Genomic DNA, 19849 nt, shown 5'->3' with positions numbered 1-19849 from the left:
GGGGGGGGGGGGGGGCTCTGTCCCTCCCGGGAGCAACTCCCCGGCCCGATCCCAGCCACCTCTCACCACAGTGAGCCGCCTCATCTGAGCCATCCCCGCAGTCATCACTGCCATCACATAGCCACTGCTTGGAGATGCACCGATGGTTCTGGCACTCAAACTGGGCCTCCGAGCAGAACTTGTCTGGGGCAGTTGGAAGCCAAAGTGAGATGGGGGGAGGGGATGGCATGGCACTGAGCTGGGCAGGCAGGTGTAGGGTGCATGCCAAGGCATCCCTCTGTGGGGGTCAGCATGAGCTAGAGAGATGCCCCCTCCCCCCCGGGGGTGGGACCTGGGGTTAAGGCCCTGGGTGCCCTTCTCCTAGGAGGACATTTCCTGGGAGGGAACTAAAAGGTGAGGTGTGGACAGTGACTCAGTAACTCTGGTGAAGCCCCTGCCCGCCATGGGTTCTCTGGGCTCCCAGCTCGGGTGGGTGGGCCCTGTGGTCACTCACTGCAGTGGGTCTCATCCTCGCCGTGCTCACAGTCGTCTTCCTTGTCACACGTCCAGCTCATGGGGATGCAGCGCCCACTGGGGCAGGCAAAGTAATTCAAGGGGCATCTGGGTCGCTTCACTCCTGGGGGGAGAGGGAAGCATGAGGGCACTGCCACCCTGGGGGGGCCGCCGCCCGCCGTGCATCTGACCCAAGGCTGGTGTAGACCTGGGCAGTCGTGCTCGTCGCTGTAGTCCCCACAGTCATTGGCACCGTCACACACCCAGCTGGGTGCATAGCAGAGGGAGGTCCGCTCACAGGGCTGGAAGCGCACTCCTTTCACCCCCAGGCGGAAGTAGCTGCTACAGTCGGTGGCACCTGGTGGGGGCAGGGATGAGGGGTGAACCGAGGTTCCCTCCACACTCCCTCCCGGGGCAGCTGCTGGCCTGACAGTGGCCTTGGTGTTTTAGAAAGTCGCACGGTGTCCTTCGGGGGAGGGGGTGCTGTCCACCCCTTCCACTCACCCCAGGGAGCCCAGGCCTGGGGCGGGGGCCACACAGGCTGTGAGGGTGACAGAGGCCGCCACGTGGGCCAAAGGGATGGCAGGGAGGAGCCCCAGGCAAGAGGCAAGGGAGCAAGACGGGAGAGAGACTACGAGGCACCCAGGCAGGGGTGTCACTCACTGCAGTTCATCTCATCGGAGGCGTCCTCACAGTCCACAAACTGGTTGCAGCGGCTGGAGTTCCCAATGCAGGTGCCGTCCCGGCAGCGGAATTCTCCCACTCCGCAGGCCGTCTCTAGAACAGCACCCACCCCCAGACCATCAGGCCACAATTTTCCACGTTGGGGGCAAGAGACCCCAGGCCAGAGCTCCTGGCCCAAAGCACCTGCCCAGGCCCACCGTGGAGCACGCTGAAGCAGACCCCATGGGACCTGGGAACCAAAGCTCAGCAAGGGCGGGGCGTGGCAGAGGTGGGGGTCTGAGGGCCAGGTCCCGGGTCCCACTCACTGTTGCAGGGAATCTCATCCGAGCCGTCCCCACAGTCGTCCGCCCCGTTGCACCACAGCATGTTGGACACGCAGCGCCCGTTGTTACACTGTCGGAAAGTCTTCTTGCAGCGGCGTGAGTCTGCGGACAGACAGGGAGCGGGCCAGCAGTCAGCGGCAGCGACAGGGGAGGCGCTGCCTCTGATGAGACGTCATGCATTTGTTCCCTTGACAAACTGCTCAGGGGCTGGCACAGGGCTAGCAGCGGTTCTGCCCTTCAGGACAGCTGTGGAGTGGGTCACGGAGCTTTGCTCCCCTCACTCCCACACCCTGCCCCACTGGGGGCTGAGGCGGTCGACTCTGGAGGCCAGGGGTAAGGGAGGAGGGTTGGGGCACAGAGGCTGGAGGAGGCGCCTTACTACAGTAGGATGGCTTCTCGTCAGACTTGTCCTTGCAGTGGGAGACACCGTCACAGGTCAGGCTGAAGTTGATGCACTCGCCGTTGGCACACTCGAACTCATCTTGTGCTCGGCAAGAGGAGTTCACAGCTGTGGGGGCGATGTGGAGGGAGCTTCGTAAGCCAGGGTCCTGTGGCCTCGAATGTCTCTACCCCCTGTCCCCCAGAACTGAGGTCATCCTCAGTTTCTCCTAGATAAAAGTTTTCACGAGGGTAGGCTACTGGAGTCTAGGAGGAGATGGTCCCCAGTGTGTGCCCAGGGTCCCCCCACAAGTGTCTGTCCTCCGTCATTCCCTCTCTCACCCCGGCAGGTGAGGTCCTCTTGGAGGATGCGGCCCCCTCGGCAGGAGCAGTTGACATGGCCTTGGTGAGTGAGCAGACATAGGTCTTGGCAGCCCCCGTTGTTGACGCGGCAAGGGGAGAGCTCACCTGAAACAAGGACAGAGGACAGCGGGCTAAGAGTGTCCCCAGTTGTGCACACACAAAATGCCCACACCCATTCACATAGCTTCACTGAGCTTCCTAGCCCTGGCCCTGGCACAATGGCACATGGCTGGGGGAGCAGAAAATGTGCTAAGGCAGGGCCAGTGGGAGTATTGGGGCTGGGGCTGAGGTTGAGGGTGTGTGTGCTCTTGGGGCGGGGGGTGACGTGGGCTTCGCCACATGCTTTGAGGAGAGTCAAGTCGAAGGAGCCTAGTGGTGGGGCCTTGGAGTTATGTGTGAGAGGCATGGAAAAGCTGTGGATCTGTATGGGGCCCCTCGGCCAGGCAGGCCCAATGTGGGAGTGTCTCTGTGCACACGCACGTGCACGCACAGTGTGGGGTAGGCAGAGCCTGGGGCGCGTGTGTCTGATCAGGCTCTGGGAGCGTGTGTGGTTCTTGGGGGGAAGAATGGCTAGGGCATGTGCTGGGGTGTCAAAGATTCAGGTGAGACCAGCTGTGGTGTGCTACGAGGGTGCATACATGTGCACGCACACACAGATGTCTTGAGGGAGCTGGAGTAGAGGAGTGTTGGTGTTTTGGGTTTCTTGGGGGTGAAAGCGTGTACACTTGTGTGTCTGCATGTGGAGGCTGTGGGAGAACAGGACCAGGGTGTAGTGTGTGTGTGTGTGTGTGTGTGTGTGTGTGTGTGTGCTGGCACCAGGGGCAGGAGAGCAAGGCTGGTGGTAGTGGCCCCACTCACAGCTGTTGGTGTCATTGGCCACGGCGATGATGCCCATGGGCTGCTGGGGGATGTCCACACGCAGCAGCTTCATGTCACTGCCCACGTACTTGTTGGCCCGCTGCACAGCCCGCCGCACCCAGTCGGTCCAGAAAATGTGCTCCCCGTACACAGCCAACCCGAAGGGGTGGACTGGCTCGGACTTCAGGATCACCTGTGGCGACAGCACTAAGCCCGTCACAGGTAGGCTCAGGCCTCTGGCCCCAAATCCAACCCCCTGCAGCTGGCCCCAGGGGTGGGGGTGCCTGGCCTTGGCCAAGATCCCTGGACACAGTTGCAGAATGGGAAGACCTGCAGGGGAATCTTGCCATGTCCTCATTTAATTGATGAGGAAGCCACGCCCGGACAGGATGAGGGCTGCGCAAGGCCACACAGCTAAGCAGCAATGTCAGTGCCTCATTCTCCTCCCAAATCTTCCCACCATGTGGCTTCCCTTTCTGTTGCTCCGTGCCCAGGCAATCTCCATTTTGGCTGGCCAGCCGTCCCCTGACCCCTGATCCTAGCCTGCCCAGTGCCACCTGTTCCATCTGCCCCACAGACTCACATAGCGGTGGGAGCCATCATACTCGCAGCGCTCGATCTTGTCTAGGGTGGCATCGGAGAAGTAGAGCTTCTCGGCACGGTGGTCGATGGCCAGGCCATTGGGGGTGCGGATGTCCTTCTCGATGAGAGTCAGGACATTGGCCCCCGACAGGGCCGCCCGCATGATGCTGGGGTGCTGCTCGTTCCAGTTGGTCCAGAACATCAGGCTGGGGGAAGACAGGGACACGGGGATCAGGACTCAAAGCCAGGGAGTCCGCCGTGGAGGGCCCAGGCTGGGGCAAGGAGTCAACCAGAACCTGAGGGTCAGCCAGGGTGGGAACCAGATCCCAGCACAGCAGGCCACCTCACAGCCACCCAGGCCAACACAGCCCCGGTGCCCAGGAAGGGCCCAGCTACTGCATAGTCGGTGCGTGTGTATGTGTGCACACGTATTTCTCAGTGTCTGTGAAACGGCCATCTGTGTTTACTGAGAGACAGTGTAGCCAAGTAAGTCAGGTTCTGGGTTCCCATTCTGGCTCCACGACGTACAAGTTAGGAACCTCAGCAAGTGACTTAACTTCTCTGTGCCTCAGTTTCATCCTCCATGAGGTGGGGATAACACTATTACCTGCCTCATAGAGTGGTTTAAGGGTTAAAAGAGTTAATATTCATCTAGTGACAGCTGGTAGATGCCACATGAGTATTTCATATTATAGTAAAACCTTGGTTTGTGAATGTATTTCGTTCCAGAAACATGCTCGTAATCCAAAGCACCCGTATATCAAAGTGAATTTCAAGAACGCTTGGCTCAGTTCTGATCATGTGACATTCATCCCAGCTCTGCTCCTTCCAAGCTCTGACCTTGAACCAGCCTCTCGTTTCTACACCTTGGCCTCCTCTCAGTAAAGGAGGTGGTAAGATCGGGCCTTGCCTGTGCTCCTTTTGGGGGTGGTGAGGCTCCAGAGATGGGTGCGGATGACTTCAGGGCTGGTCAGGCACTACACTAGGTGTGACAGTGTGGTTTTCAGACCACCTGCATTGGATCTTGATTCCTGGGTCCTCTGTCCCAGATATTCTGGGGCCAGGGAACCAGCACTTTCCAGCACTCCCCAGGCAAGCTTCATACACCCTGGAGTTTGAGAATCATCTAGCTACATCTGTTCTCTGGCTGTCTCATAGGACCTACCCCTGCCTCCCCACCCCACCGCATGCTTCCATGCCCTCTGCCCTCTGCTGCTCTGGACGCAGAGCTGTCTTCTGGCTGGCTGGCTGGTGGACCTGTCTCCTCAAACCTCTCCAGGTCTCTTTTTAACACCCCCTCCACAGCCTCTCCAGCACATTTGAGCTATGGCCTCCTGCCACTATGCTTCCACTTAGGGAGGTGCTGGCTATCCCCAAGCCACTGGGAGCTCTTGAGGATAAGTCTCTGATTTTAAAGGCCCCCATCCTGGGGGGAGGGGTGGGGTTCTGGATGGGGGTTCTTGGAATCAGAATGGGAGTTTGGATGGTGGCACGACGCCATCAAGGATGGTGGCATCTGTCTCTGGCTTCCATAGGAGAAATGGGTATGCCAGGGACAGCTGCTAGAATCATCCTCCCTGCTTTGTGGGTGCCCAACCAGGGACTTCAATGTCCTCAGGTAGAGCCCAGTTCACTCTGCAGTGGGAAGTGGCTTTCCTTCTACCATGACAAACTGTTATATGTGGAAGAATGACATGTCCTACAACTGAGGATTTCAGGTTTGGTAAAACCACTCCCCAGGAAGTGGCTGGCAGGGAAGGGCAGGGAGAAGGGGCTGTCCTGAGGGGCAGGCTGTCAGCAGCCAGAATTGGGAGCAACCTGGGAACTGGGGCCAGCTGTAGGGGAGGCTCAGCAGGAGGTCCCTGCCCCTTTCATCACACTGGCCCCCCCCAATTCCTCCAAGGCACTCGCTCCTTCTGGCCAGGACAGGGCCTCTCCCAGACAGTTCAGCTCTTTCTCCTGCACCCTGCCCTGGATTTACTTCACCCCTGTCATCCTCCAGACCTCAGCTCAGCTGGGTGTCCTCGAGGACACATTCCTTGATATCCGGCCCAGGTCAGGTCCTTCTTACACACTCCTAAAGCTCCCTGCAGCCTCATGGCTAGCATCAAATATGCCTGAGGCAGAGCCAATTTCCATCTCACCCTCCCCTTGATCCTCAGCACATCGTTGGTTCCCAAAAGCCATTTGCTGAGCCTAGGCTCAGAGCAAAGGAATTTGGTGGGCAGCCATGAAGGAGCTTCTGAAGTCACAAAGCTCCACCATCTCTGGATTGGGGGTGGGAGGCAGGCAGGGGTGCCCAGGAGCATCACCCTTCCACGGAGGTTCCAGGCCCATAAGGGACAGGCCCTGAGGCCAGCCCAAGACAGGTAAAGTTACCAAGGGTCGCAGAGGGCAGATAGGATCTTTGTCATGAGCCAGGTACATGCAGGACAGGGTGAGGCAGGCCAGGGACAGAGGACTCTTGTGCTGGTCTGCGGGGCCAGGCAGGCTGGGCTGGGGCTGGCCTCGAGTGATATCAGGCTAAGGAATCTAGGTTTAGTCGGTACACTCACCATTTCTAAGTAGCTGCTTTTGGGTTTTGTTTGTCCCTTAGTTTCCTAGCAAAGCTTTGGGAAAACATTCCAAGTGCTGCTGAATTCTGGGGAAAACAGTTTTGCTTACGTGTGGGCCAGGATTTCTAAGGGGAGGAGGTGGTTCACTAGAGGCCCACACAGTGGGAGTGGGGGCTGCCCCTACAGGAGGACAGGGCAGGTGGAGACCAGGGGCAAGCACCACCTCCAGGTATTTCCTCCCAGGTTCTCCTGACTCATGCTCTGGACTGCCTTGCAACCTGAGCCTCGCTTCCAGGGCCCTCCCCAGGCCTGCTTCTGCTCACAAGAGCCCTTTGATCGGGCATGGGGGAGTCTCCTCACAGTTCTTCCCCGCCTACAGCACTCCTTCCTTTGGCTCTTGCTCAAAGCAGTGCCCTGTGTCTGGGCCATCCTTCCCTGGCCTTTCCACTTCTAGGTCCTGTGCCAACCTGCCGCCTCTGTGGGGCCTCTTGGTCATCACCGGTCTCCATGCTTCCCAGCACTATGATTTCTCTCCTCAGCTAGGTCAAAGCTTCCAAGGCAATAAGCGTTCAGTGAACAGTCTTGGCCTGAAGCTTGGAGTCTCAGAAACACAGAGGACCTACTATGTGCCTTGAACATGGCTTTCTGATGAATGAATCGACTAATCACTGAGCCAGAATTGTCCTTCACAACCCCCCCCGCCCCGCCCCGATCCTCCTCTTGGTTCAGGCACCTGAAATATTATTGTCCTATTACAGATGAGGAAACTAAAGCTCAGACAGTTCGGACAGCTGGTCTAAGGTCATGGCAAGGAAGTGGCTGATCTCAGGTGAAAGCCAGCCTCTCCTGCTGCTTCACCCCCACCCGGGGCTGCCCGGAGTGGTTTCTGCCACCCACTCCCTACACCCAGCAGCTCACTTCTGACACTCGTCCAGCACAAAGGCTCGTGGGTGGTCGTCTCCAGACATAGTAATGACCGTCTCGCGCTCAAAGGCCCCTGGGCGGGTCTGGTCTACTGTGTGGCGGGTGATGGTGGATGTTGTGTAGCTTGTCCAGTAGAGAGTGTCCCAGCCACGGTGATAGGCCAGGCCCTCCACAGAGCCCACATCTGCAAGGAGACAGGAGTAGTTATAGGTCGGGATGGAGCCAGAGAGCAGAGCCGAAGGGGCAACCAGGGCATGAACTCAGGGGGAAGGCCTGGAGCACCCGTTCCTCTGGCATATGGGGGCGCTGGAAGGGGATATGTGGGAGCTGAGGAGCATATGGAGGCACAGCCCTTGGCACCCCAGCCCTCCTGTCCTTCCCTATTTTCTACCCAAATGATCCATGGCCCATCTCCCTGACCCTTCTTCCTGCTTCTCCCCACAGCTGGGTAGAATTGGCTTTATGGATTTTAGTAAATCACATCTGACTTGGGCTGTACAGGGTGGGAGCTTCCTGCTTAACAAGGCCAGAACTGGATTGATTCTCATAGACATCCTAAACTCAGGTTAAAGAATTAAGTGCACTATGGGTAGTGGAACCATAGCCTAAGGGGATTTTAGTGGCCTCTAGCTGTATGTCGCTGTGGTTGCCAGAGGCTGCATTAATAGAAGTACTGTAGCTTAAACAATGGCCTGAAGGGAGGGGACAGTTCTTGCCAGTCTCTCCTGATCAAGTTACAATCACAGGGTATCTAGTTTAGCTTTGGCCACATTTTTAGACAGGCACGGGGACTGGACTGTGTGGAGCAGGAAATGTCCAGAGGAGGGTCAAAGAACGGATCTATGTTTATCATCGCTGTATACCAGCCACTAGAATAGTGTCTGGCAGGTCTCCGTGGCCAGAATGAATGAATAACTGAACAAACGAGTCAAAGGACCAGGGGGGTATCCAGCCTGGAGAAAAGAAAACTGTAAGTGGAACAAAACAGCACTTTTCACAGAGCTGAAGGGCTGTCCTGGGGTGACGGCTCTAGCACCCACTGGTCTCTGTGGGGTGCACATGACACCTGGGCTGAGCTAAGCGTTCATACCTACGGTTCAGGTGATCCTGTCTCATTATGCAGATGAGAAATCTTGGACAGCACAGGACAAGTGCCTGAAATCCTGTGTCTTGGGTTGAACCCAGCCTGTCTCTGCAGCCTGTGCTGTGAGCACTGGACACACAAAGGAGGGTTTTGGCTTATTCTGTGCAGCCTGGGGGCAAACTAGGATCAGAGGGGGAAGCGAGAGGGGGGCCAAGTGTGACTCCAAATGAGGAGAAACTTTCAAGTAAGTATAATGGGTGCAGTGTGATTTGCTGGCTACTTGTCAGGGACGCAGTCACAGCTGGGATTCAGATCTGGGGCGGAGTGGGCTGGCTGATGTCTGAGGGCTTTTCTACCCTGAGTCGGTGCTGGTCCTCTGCACAGCCCCCTACCCCCCTCCCCCCTTCCTGGGCAGATCGGGGTCTGGGCTCACTCTCCACAATGGTGATCCTCCCCGAGCCATCGTCATTGATCCGTTGGATGTTCCCAAAGTGGATGTCGCTGAAGAAGATGCGATTGGGGGTGCCCGGGGAGGTGCCTGCTCGGTAGTCAAAGGCCAGAGCGATGACATTCTTCATGTGCTCAGGATCCTCAAAGGGTTGCACGGGTGCATTGAGGTTGCGCTCATCAGACAGGTGGATGCTCTTGAGGATGGTGCGCTCTGAGTAAAGCAGGTAGCCCGCGTACTCCCGGCACGACGCCCCGTCTTCAGCCAGCATCCCGTGGGCGCAGGCACACGCCCGCTGCCCCCCGCCCCGGTACAGGCACAGCTGCTGGCACCCGCCATTAGCCACTGCACACACGTTGGTACCTGGGGGGAGGGCATGGGAAGGAGGTGGTTATGGAGGGCAGGGCCCACCTTGGGAAAAGGCTCACCGGTGCCTCTGGACTCTCAGCCAAGGTGGACGCTCTGGTTGGTGCACTGCTCTGCCTCAGCAACTCGGCACCCAAACCCATCCTTGAGCTCCTCAGCCCCTCTTCACCCCCCTCAGGTCTCTGGAGCCGCTGGAAAGTGTCCCTGTGGGTTCAGCATCTCTCCCAGCCCCTCTCAGTCTGAGAAATCACCCTGTGTGCCTCTCCTGCCTGGCCCAGAGCCCCAGCCTCACCTTTCTGCCGGTCCCGGTTGAAGACTTTGATGTCTTTGAGCTGGACGCCGATGCCTGTTCTCAGGGGCACCGAGTCTGTGGCATTGTCTTTACTCCCACGCTTGATGGAGCCATTGGCGTGAGTCCTAGGGGAAGGGAAGGCCAGGCCGTGAGCGGGGCATCGACAGAGGTCAGGAGGGAGGGAAAGGATGCCAGGGAGAAGACCAGGGCAGAAGGCCTCACCTGTCACTCCAGTAGATGAAGTCCTCAAACACAGACACTGAGAACATGTCCATATTGTTGCTGGACAGAACCACCTCACGGTTCTCACCCGTCTCCAGGTCGATCCGCTCGATCTTGTCTGTCCGGGCATCGCACCAGTATAGCTTCCCATCCTATAGGCCAGAGGCGTGCACCTCACCTCCAGTGCCCAGCACTCTACACCAGCCCCAGTGTCCTGGGCAGCAGGGCTGTCCCACTCACCCCTGCCTCTCGTATCTTTCTCCTCCTTTCTCCATATCCTCCCTGCCCTCTGACCTGCTGATATGCCGACCCTTCTAGACATGCCTTCAGTCCTCACTTCTGAGTGACAGCACACCCTCTCCCCCATTTCTAGGGCGGTAGGAGTCCTACTCTGGGTTGGGAGCTGGGCCAGAAGACCGCAAGACCTATCCTGGGTCCATATCTCCCCACCGAATGGGGGGTTCACCATAGGGAGAGTCTATTGGAAGCAGAGTATAGGGTAAGGGGAGCCTCCCCCCCACACCATGGGGTCCAGATATCCCAAGGGCTCCAGGGCCAAGCCTGCATTCAAACCTGATAGTCCACCGAGATGCCATTGGGCCAGCTGATGCTGACATTAACCAGCACAACTCGCTCAGTACCATCTAGCCGAGACCGCTCGATACGTGGATACTGGCCCCACTCAGTCCAGAACAGATACCTGTGGGGTGGAGGAGGCAGAAGTGGGGTGTCAGTCCCCAGACCATGGAGGAGAGAGGGTCTCATAAGTGTGGGCTGTGGAAAGTGACCAAGCCAGAACCAAGCCAGGGCTGGGAACTGGACAGCCTGTCCAGCTTCTCACCCCTTCTCTGGGTGGACAGTGATGGCTCGGGGCTTATCCAGACCCTGGGAGATGACCACGTAGCGGAAAGAGCCATTGAGCCTGGCGACCTCGATGACATCAAAGCCTTGGTCTGTCCAGTAGATGTTGCCTGAGGAGGGAGTGAGTGGGGATTAGGGGGTTGGGTGGGAACACATGCACCTGGTCCCCTTCTAGCCCCTAGATCCCTGCTGCTCCCCCATCCGTTCCTGCCTAGTCCTTCTCCTCAGACTCCTGAGATCCCACTTCTCTCCTCCAGGCCTCCACCCTACCTGGAGGCCCAAAGCCCGCCCAGGGCCCTCTCATGGCTCACCTGCGATCCAGTCCACTGCAATGCCCTCCACGCGGCCAATGCCATTGGTCACCACATCCTCGCGCCATGTCTGGTCTCGCTTAGCCCGGCTAATGGTACTTAGGCCCATGTCCACCCAGTAAATGGTGTCATTTTCTGGAGATAGAGGAGCCAACGTTGGGATGCCCAACAAGGCAGGGGAAAGGTGGAGGGTCAGAATCAAATGGCAGTCAAAATAGAGGTGAGTGCTGGGGGTGGGGGAGGCAGTGGCACGGGGGTTGGAAGGGAAACTAGAGCAGGGTAGGGGGAGCTGTGGTATTTCCCCCTCCAGCTATAGTCAGGCTGACTCTCACTGGGCTCCCAGAGCACACTACCCTCAAAGTAACGTCCCATTCTCTCCCGCCACCAAATCACTCACCAGCATGGAAATCAATGCCGACAGCCAGGGAGGTCCCCGACACTGGGACCAGGGCATCTGACTTATCATTGGGATCCAAGGGGATTCCCCGGATTCCCTCGTGCACAGAGTACAGGAGAAAGGAGCCCACACCTGAAACACAAGGATACTTCAGGCCTGGGTCTCGCTGACACCCCCTTTAAACTTGCGCTCTGTCACTCTGAGTATCTTCTTCCAGACATCATGCCTCCCCCTTCAACACACAGATAAACACACCTGAGCCTGAGGCCTGCAGCTTGGGCTGGGAGGTCACCTGGCTGGTGGGTGGTGGGGGTGGGAAAGGAGAGCAGCTCTGGGGAACCACCTGCAAGACTACTATCCCCCACTAGAGGGCAGAAGAGACCTGGACTTCTCTCCCCAAAAGGGGTCCTGCAGTTCAACTTCACTCCATACAACCCAGCACCCCCAAAAGCTGTTAGGAAGAACCTGGGGAGTTTCAGACAAGGCAATGAAACCAGATGACTCCTAAATGGAGACTTCCACCTTAGTTTCCTCTTTGTCCTCCCCAGTCTGGTCTCTGCCACACACTCTCAAACACCTAAGACTCAATATCCTTGACATCTCATTCCTGAGTCTTAATTCTGTTTTCCCATTTCTTTTGAGGTGCCACTATCCACATGAGCCAGAATCCTCCACTGCCTCTGCCCCATGATACACTGTGTCCCCAGATGAATCCCCCAGGGGGCTCTGGTTTCTCAGGCTCCTTGAAAAAAAGGATTCATAGTCAAGGGAGTTTGGGGAAACCCCAAACATTAGTCTCCTCTTGAAAAATCCTCAGTGCAGATGAACATACTCAAGACTCTGAGAAGTTCTGCAGCAAAAAACACTTAAACTTTGTTCAACCCAGTGTTTCTTTCTGTAACATCTACCCACATCAAAGAGGGAGGTTCCCAGGAGCGCACTTTGAGAAGTGCTGTCCTGGGGCAAACTCATAAATCAGTCAGCAAGTTCTTGTGAAATGTCTCTGAGTCTCATCCCTTCTCTTAAACCCAGCCGCTAAGCCCCATCTCTTAACACTGGGCTCACTCTAATAGCCTCCTAACTGGTCTAACTGCCTCGGTTTCTCCCTCCCCCACCCAGCCGGCTCTCTGCCGCCAGGTTAATCTGCCCCAAACACCACTTTCCAGGCACTCCTGGCTGAGAACCCACAGGAGGCCCGCCCTACCTCACAGCCATCACCTCTGACACCCCCCACAGTCTGCCCACCACTCAGGCTTGGCGCCTCAGGGCCTCTGCACATATCCTCGAATTGCTCTGGACCCAGTGCCTAACTTATTGTCCCTTCCCCTTTGATCCATGCACTTAAATCCTACTTGTCCTATAAAACCCAGCTCACAGCACATCTTTTCCATGAAGCTGGCCCTGGCGCTGCCTGCTGACATCTATTTCTCTAAAATCCTACTGCAGACACTAGATAGCCACTTCATGGTCCAGTTTCCCCTACGCGTTAGCCCCATCTCTGATGAAGACCGCAGAGCACAGGGACAGGGACTTCTGCCCCCTAGCCTTCTCTGTAGTACCCTGCACAACGGGGGCTTACTAAGCATCTAACCCAGAAGGCACTTCACAATACATGATGAATGCAGTTCCTGTCCTCAAGGTGAGAGGAGGAAGGTGGGGCTGTGGGGTAGGAGGGGTCAGAGCTGGAGACTTGGGCCACGGTGGGGGGCAAGATGGTGATGGGGCACTGACCCTCGCAGGCCTGCTGGCCACTCCGGAGGCTGTAGCCGGCCGTGCACATACAGGAGCGGGTCGACTCCGATGTGGGCAGGCAGAGCTGGGAGCAGTCACCGTTGTTGACACTGCAGGGGTTGGTGCCCTCATGGTCTGGGGTGGGTAGGAGGCACAGAGAAAGGGTTAGGTAGACCTTCTCAGGACCTTAGTGTCGGGCTTGCACTGCTTAGGGAAAGGATAATCACCGCCTTCACCCTGAACCTTGTGGGGGTCACCACCCAACCCACACTCAGGTCTTTTGTCCTCCCAGGCCCTGGCTCTTGTGACCAGGGTGGCTGTAAGCTCATATGGTACCTCTGTGATGATGAGAAAGAGGAGACCCTCTGGGTGGTGAGTGGAGTCTGACCCGTGTTCACTCCCATTCACTTCCTTGCCCAGGGATTCCTACAGCTGCTCATGGCCACAGCCCTCACCCCTCTCTAGCCCACCCCCTGCCCAGGGCCCTGGCCCCCTGCCTCACCCAGCTGGATGCTCTCGTCGTAGACCTTCATGTGCATCACCAGGGTGGTGCTATTCCGCAGGACCACGGATTCTGAGCCATCAGCCTTATTGCACGTGCCCATCTTCTCTGACACCTGATCTGCCCACCACAGCTTGTCCCCTGGGGAGGCAGGAGGGGATGAGACCCTGGGGAGGACCCCACCCCCAGGCCACCCCAGCCCAGCCTCTCTGATCCTGTCCCTACCCCCACCCAGCAGCCTCACCCATGATGGCCAGGGCAGTGGCCTTGCCCAGCTGGCTCCGCATGGCATCGATGACCTCTAGCCCACTCCCATCCAGGTTGCAGCGGCTGATGGTGTGGTTCCCAGAGCTGATCCAGTAGAGTTTGCTTTCAGGGAAGTCGATAGCCAGGCCTAGAAGAGGGGGGCGTCACTGCCACCAGAAAGTCTGGCACTCAGACTGGGGGCTGAGGGATGTGTGGTTTTGGAGGAGGAGGGTGACGACAAGCGCTAAGCTGGGAGTTCAGGAGACAGAGAGGTAATTGCGGGACCCTGAGGATCTCCTGGGTGGGGAATTAGGAAAGAGTGGTAGTGTAGGCAGGACAAGCCGTACCCACAGGGCCCTTCTGGCCACTGAAGAGCAGGGTACGGTTGCTGCCATCCATGTTGGCCATGCTGATGTTGTCCCCATCGGTCCAATAGAGCTTCCTGGGAGGGTGGCAGGAAGGTAAAGTCAGACTCCTCTTTTCCTCCCGCCCCACACCCCATGCTCCCCGACCTTGGGCCCTGGACTGACCCACGCAAGGGGTGGACAACCAGGCCATGGGGCTGCTCCAGGCCCTGCACCACCGCATTCTTGAAGGAGCCGTCCAGCCGGGCCACGTTGATCTGCTTCTTGTTGCTGTCGTAGCTTGTCCAGAACAGGTTTCGGGACACCCAGTCCACAGCCAGCCCATGGGCATTTGGCAAGTCTGGGGGGTACAGTGGGGAGTTGGAGATTGGGTGTTTGCAGGGCATAGATCGGGAGACTGTAGGAAGTGGGGGGCTGGTCTGGTTTTGGGGGGAATCAGGGTGGGGAAACCAGGGCTGGGGCATTGAGAAGGGAGAGGATTTGGAAAAGGAATATCAGGACTAAGGGGACCAGGGATGGGAGCAAGGGCTCGGTGGCGGGGTGGGGGTGGGGGTGGCCACACCCACTGCAGGGGTCCAGGGCAAGGGCAGGACCTGCAGAGACGACAGTCTCCACGCCTGTGCCATTGATGAAGGCCCGTTTGATGGCTTGTGTCCGCACATCGGACCAGTAGACGCGCTGCTCGCGGGCATCATAGTCCAGCACCGTGACGTTGTCAATATCGGGCACCGTGAAAGAGATGATGTAGTTGTAGTAGGGGGCATCCAGGTCCACCCCTCGGATCTCCATCTGACGTGCGTACAGCAGGAACTTCTTAAACTCTGTGGGGCGTGTGGCAGGTGACTGAGGGCAGCCCCTTACCTTCATGCTTCCCACCCACCCAGATTAGGGTCCCTCCCTCTTCTGGTTCCTTCCATCTGCTGATGGTCATTGGCTATCCGGAAGTGCCCCGATCGGGCTCCCTGTCTGAGTTCACACACCTTCTTACAGCCGTTGTGTCTGGAACCTCTCCCATCAGGTCCCTCCCAGCTGGGATGCTCTATCTTCACTTACAACTGGGAGCCTGGGTACCTGACACCTTCCCCTTCAGCCTCAGTTTACCAGTGGCTCTTGAGGGAGGGGCCTCCTACCATAGCACGTGGTGTTGTCCTTGTGGAGCTTCATGAGGTGGGGGCAGGCGCAGGAGACGGTCCGGTTGTAGTTGATGAGACACAGGTGGGAGCAGGGGCCTCGGCCCCCATTAGCCTCACAAGGATTAGGAGCTAGGGGTGGGGGAGGGGAGAATGGAAAATATCCTGTGAGTCGCTGGCCCCTGCCTGGCCTCTCTCACCTCGACCGCCCCCTCTTCACCTACTCTCACACGCCCTGTTCCAGCATCACCTGCCACCAGACTCTCCAGTCAGCAGACTGGCCCATCCCCACCATCCCTCATGCTCTCACGGCCCCCTCTTCTCCTAAGGCCTTCTAAAGAGGCTGCTGGCCCCTTACCCATGGGCTGCCGGGAGGGGTGGTACACCTGCAGATCAAAGGGCTGGGTATTGGTCCTCTGTACCACGGTGACATTGTGGCCGGTCCACTTGTTGGCCTTGGCCAGCGTGTTTGTCCGCCAGTCCGTCCAATACACCTCCCCCCCATACAGCGTCACTGCAAACGGGTGCGATAGGAACTCGTGTCCCCGAAGCACCTCCATGTGGCCGGAGCCGTCGTAACGGGCTGAGTAAATGGCATCTGACCTGAGAGCGTGGTCGGGGCAGAGTGAGGATGATGGCGGGGGCCATGCCCTGGCCCATCGCCCCCCCCAGTTCTAGCACACTGGAGCAGTCCTTCCTCCCAGGCCTTGCTGGCCAGGGAAGGCAAACAGAACAACATGGAGTGAGAATCAGAGTGGTTTGAGGTCTAGGATCCCAGGTCTTGGATCCCGATTCCGACGCCCTGAATCTCTTGGCTCACTTCTCCATAGGGCCACAGTTAGCACACAGGGGCTTTTTTTTTGGTGAGGTTGGAAGAAGGTACCCACTCTGAGCAGACCAGTTAGAAGTTTGCCCTTCCCCTGGGTGGACGAAGTCCCCGAGCAGAGCACACAGGTTTGTGAGTGAGGACAGGAGGTTGCATTTTAGCCTTGCCCGCACCGGGGCCAGGCAGTCCTGGATGGGGTGACAGCCCTGCTTCTACCCTCTTCTCTCCACATCCATCCTCTCCCCTCTCCCCAACCCTCAGTCCTCTTACTGGGCCCAGCCCTTGGCCACCCCAGTTCTGGCTCCAGCTGCCTCAGGCGTTTTCACCACCCTTATCGCTGGTGAGCCCTGGGACCCCCAACCCCACCCTGCCTTGGGGGGAGGGGAAAGATGGAGGCGTCTGGGGGTGTGGTGGGGGGCAATGACCTGGCATCGATCCAGAGGATGCGCTTCTCCAGGTAGTCCACCGTGAGCCCGTTGGGCCAGCCGCCTGAACCTGTCTCCCGGTGGATGGTGCGTCGCCCGGCCCCACTCATGGAGGCGGCCTCGATGCGGGGCAGGCTGGCATCCCAGTCTGTCCAAAACAGGATCCTGGGAAATGGGGAGTGAGTCAGGGGGGGCCAAGGTCAAGGGCCTGGGGCGGGGCTGTTATAGGATCTTTGGTAAAGGGCAGAGGGGGTGAATAGCATTTGAAGAGATAGGTGTCCCTGACCCGGCTGAACAAGGCTTCAGAGGAGACCATGGGGCCAGAATAGGGCTGAGCAGGGTTCTCACCCATCCCGTGGATCCAGCGCGATTGCCCTTGGGTGCTCAATGTCACCAGCCAGGAGGGTGGTCCGAAGGGTCCCATCCAGCTTGGCCACTTCAATCTGGTCCAAGTTACTCTCCACCCAGTAGATGTTGCCTGCAATCCAGTCTACAGCCAGACCCTCGGGGGTGGCCAGGCCGTACTGAATCACGACCTCGAAACTAGTCAGGGCTGGTGAAGAGAAGGTCATGGGAGTGAAATCACAGTATAGTAGGACCACCCTCAACCTTAACACCTCTGCCAATACCTCTGATGCACCCTGGATACAACTGGGGTTCACAGACCCCCTACTCTCCTCACCCAGGCCCCCTGCCCCTCCAGGAGGTCAAATAAGGAGAGAAAAGGCCTAGCTTCCAGAACCCTGAGGAAGGGGAGGTCACAGCTTTCTTCTGCTTGCAGCTCTCTGAAGGGCTAACCCATGGGAGGAGGTCAGAGCAGAGGGTGGAGGCTTTGGGGGACAGATGCAGAATCAATATGAGGACAGAACTTTCTAGAAGTCACTTCAAAGACTGTCTTAACGATTTTTCCCTGGAGATATCTATCTATATCTATATCTATATCTATATCTATATCTATATCTATATCTCTGTGTATATCATGTATAATTATATATACACATATAGATATAGATGATAGATATAAAATTATTTTCATAGTGTGAACATTATTACAATCTACTTAGCCATTCCCTTGTTGATGAACATTTAGGATGGTTCCAAGTTTTGTCTATAACAAACAATACAAACTCCTTTAGTAAAATGTGCTTCTTTCAAATCTTTGCTCAGATGTCACCTTCTCAGAAGGCCTTCCTTGACCACCCCATTTAAAATGCCGACCCCCCCCATTCTCCCTACTCATCCCCTTTCCTCCTTTCTCTATATCCACACTGCTATCCCCTTCTGTTATATTCCACGTTGTACTCATTTGTTTATATCTGATGTCTCCTCTGGCATGTAAGCTCCCTGAGGACAGACATTTTGGCCTGTTTTGATCACTGCTGTCTTCCCAGGTCCAGGTGTATATGGCAGGTGCTCAATATGTGTGGAAAGATGTCTGTGATGGGTCAGGCTGCCTTTGGATCAAAGGCATGATTCAGGTACCCCATTCCTAAATGGCTTTTTCCTTTTAAGCCTGCAGTTCTAGGATTTGGGGAGCTCCAGACCATTCCAAAGAAAGGCTGATCATTTTGTTAATTATCAGGCTGGCAGCTTTGCTGACGATAATTACGGGGCGTCAGGAACTGAGACCCACAGCAAAATCTAACCCAATTAACGAGAGTGTGGGGGATGGGGGAGCTAGGGGCCTCTGCTTCAGGGTGGCCTGGATCCGGGCCTGTGGCTCCGAGTGCCCAGGTGCCCATTCTCTCTGAAGAGCACCCCGCATTAGTCCTGGGCCAGCAGAAGGGGGCTGTCACCTCCGTTGTCCAGCAGCTTCCCGCGGTAGATCTTGTCCTCCACCACATCAGTCCAGTAGAGGGCGCTCTGGCTGAGGTGGAAGTCCAGGGCGATGGTGTTGCGCAGACCGGGCACCAGAACGCTGTAGTCCCCTTTGTGAAGGTCGATGCGCCGGATCTCATGGCGGTTGGAGAAGATGATGAATGGCTTGAAGGGATCTGGGGAGGAGCGTGACAGGGGTCAGCACGAGGCTTGCTGCCTCAGAGCCGCCCTGTCCAAGAGCAGGCAGGGCAGGGTCTCTGTTGGCCCTGGGCCTGGTCATGGAGGGAAACCACAGCCTTTGGCATCCGGCAGCCCAAACCCAGCCAACTGAAGCTCAGGGGCCTGCCTCAGCCTGCCCAGCCTTCCCGGCCACCTTTCACCCGTGGTTCACCTAGGCTGCGGCAGCTCTCGCCATCCGGCTCCAGCACCCAGCCCTCGTAGCAGGAGCACTTCACGCTGAACTTGTTCTGGTCACACTTCTGGCTGCACTTGAGGTGCTTGGCACAGTAGCTCTGGATCTGGCAGGTGTGGTTGTCGGGCCCCAGCTCCATGCCCAGAGGGCACGAACACACAATGCCTTCACCAGGTGCCACCGAGCAGTTGTGGCTGCAGCCTCCGTTATTCAGAGAGCACTGGTCTGTGGTGTGGGCAGCAGGGGACAGGATCAGGGTCAGGATCCAGGAGGAGGCAGGATGACGGCCTGGCTGGGTCTCAAGTCCTGGGCAGCCCAGACAGAGCCCTGGCACCCTGCCCATAGCATCTTTCTTTTCCATTGCCGGCCAAGCCTCTGTCCCCGCGCTCCCTCAGGACCAGGATTGGGACCCCAGCACCCACCACGGGGGCCACCCTTCTCCTTTCCCTGAGGAACACCCTCACATCACGGATGCATCTAGTCTCTATTTTCTGGTCTCTTCTTGAGCCCATGGTGGGGGGCCCCAGCTTTCTGCCTCTCTCTGGGGGTTGCCCTTTTTTCCTCGATCTCTTCTGATTTGGGTGTGATTAGGGTGGGGTGTGGTAGGGAATGTCCTGCCAGGTTCTCTGACACACCCTGAGATCTGCCAGCCCTGACTGATGACCTGTCAGCAGTTCTCGGGCCAGTCCCAGCCTGCCTCCTCCCCCACTCCTCCCCCCTGCAACAGATGCTCTGCCTGGCGTGGAGGAGACAGGCTGCTCTGCTCTGCTCCCCTCCCTGACCCCTATTTCTTTTGATCCTTGAATGCACAGCCTCCTCACCCCACCTTCTCTCTCTACGGGCACTATCTGTCCTTGGGAACCCAGTTAAATCGCTGCCTCCTCTGGAAAGCCTGCCCCGACCACCTCAACACTCAACCCTGGTGTCTTCATCTTTAAAAGCAGCTCTGTGCTGTTCTCTGGTGGGTGTGAGTGAGGGTCTGTGACTGCAGGAAGGGGGTGCACTGCACTGTCTCCACAACACCTTAGGACCTCAGACCAGTTACTTAACCTCTCTGTCTCAGTTTTCTCCTCTGTCAGATGGAGATGATAACACTGTCCGCCTCACAGGGCTGTTGTATGGATTAAACGCGATAATAGCGTGGTGTGCTCAGCCCAGCCTCTTGCCGAGGCCAGTCTGAAACCAGTAAGGGTTGTTGGTAACTTCTTGGGGTGCTGCTTGCTCTTTCCCAGTCTGAGACCACTCCCCGATGAA

General features: G+C 57.3%; 1 protein-coding gene across 2 annotated transcripts in view; it reads right to left on the bottom strand.

Annotated features, from left to right (window-relative positions):
• LRP1 (LDL receptor related protein 1) overlaps positions 1-19849 on the bottom strand; it is an 82511-nt gene that overhangs the window by 18234 nt on the left and 44428 nt on the right. For both annotated transcript variants that reach the window (XM_049625760.1, XM_049625761.1), the window contains 29 exons: positions 18575-18820; positions 18162-18359; positions 16714-16918; positions 16366-16530; positions 15473-15717; positions 15115-15246; positions 14578-14805; positions 14150-14324; positions 13967-14061; positions 13618-13767; positions 13374-13514; positions 12872-13006; positions 11141-11272; positions 10744-10878; positions 10413-10542; positions 10145-10271; positions 9572-9723; positions 9350-9474; positions 8677-9054; positions 7154-7343; positions 3682-3886; positions 3099-3291; positions 2220-2345; positions 1879-2007; positions 1482-1601; positions 1156-1269; positions 701-850; positions 494-616; positions 67-183 (listed from right to left, as the gene is read on the bottom strand). In XM_049625760.1, coding sequence (XP_049481717.1) covers positions 67-183; positions 494-616; positions 701-850; positions 1156-1269; positions 1482-1601; positions 1879-2007; positions 2220-2345; positions 3099-3291; positions 3682-3886; positions 7154-7343; positions 8677-9054; positions 9350-9474; positions 9572-9723; positions 10145-10271; positions 10413-10542; positions 10744-10878; positions 11141-11272; positions 12872-13006; positions 13374-13514; positions 13618-13767; positions 13967-14061; positions 14150-14324; positions 14578-14805; positions 15115-15246; positions 15473-15717; positions 16366-16530; positions 16714-16918; positions 18162-18359; positions 18575-18820 — 4761 coding nt within the window. The remainder of the gene's footprint in view (positions 1-66; positions 184-493; positions 617-700; positions 851-1155; positions 1270-1481; positions 1602-1878; positions 2008-2219; positions 2346-3098; positions 3292-3681; positions 3887-7153; positions 7344-8676; positions 9055-9349; positions 9475-9571; positions 9724-10144; positions 10272-10412; positions 10543-10743; positions 10879-11140; positions 11273-12871; positions 13007-13373; positions 13515-13617; positions 13768-13966; positions 14062-14149; positions 14325-14577; positions 14806-15114; positions 15247-15472; positions 15718-16365; positions 16531-16713; positions 16919-18161; positions 18360-18574; positions 18821-19849) is intronic.

The sequence above is a fragment of the Panthera uncia genome, chromosome B4 (assembly GCF_023721935.1).
Source record: "Panthera uncia isolate 11264 chromosome B4, Puncia_PCG_1.0, whole genome shotgun sequence".
Classification (NCBI taxonomy): Eukaryota; Metazoa; Chordata; class Mammalia; order Carnivora; family Felidae; genus Panthera; species Panthera uncia.
Note: the sequence above shows the minus strand (reverse complement) of the source record. Positions and strands in the feature narration are given on the sequence as shown.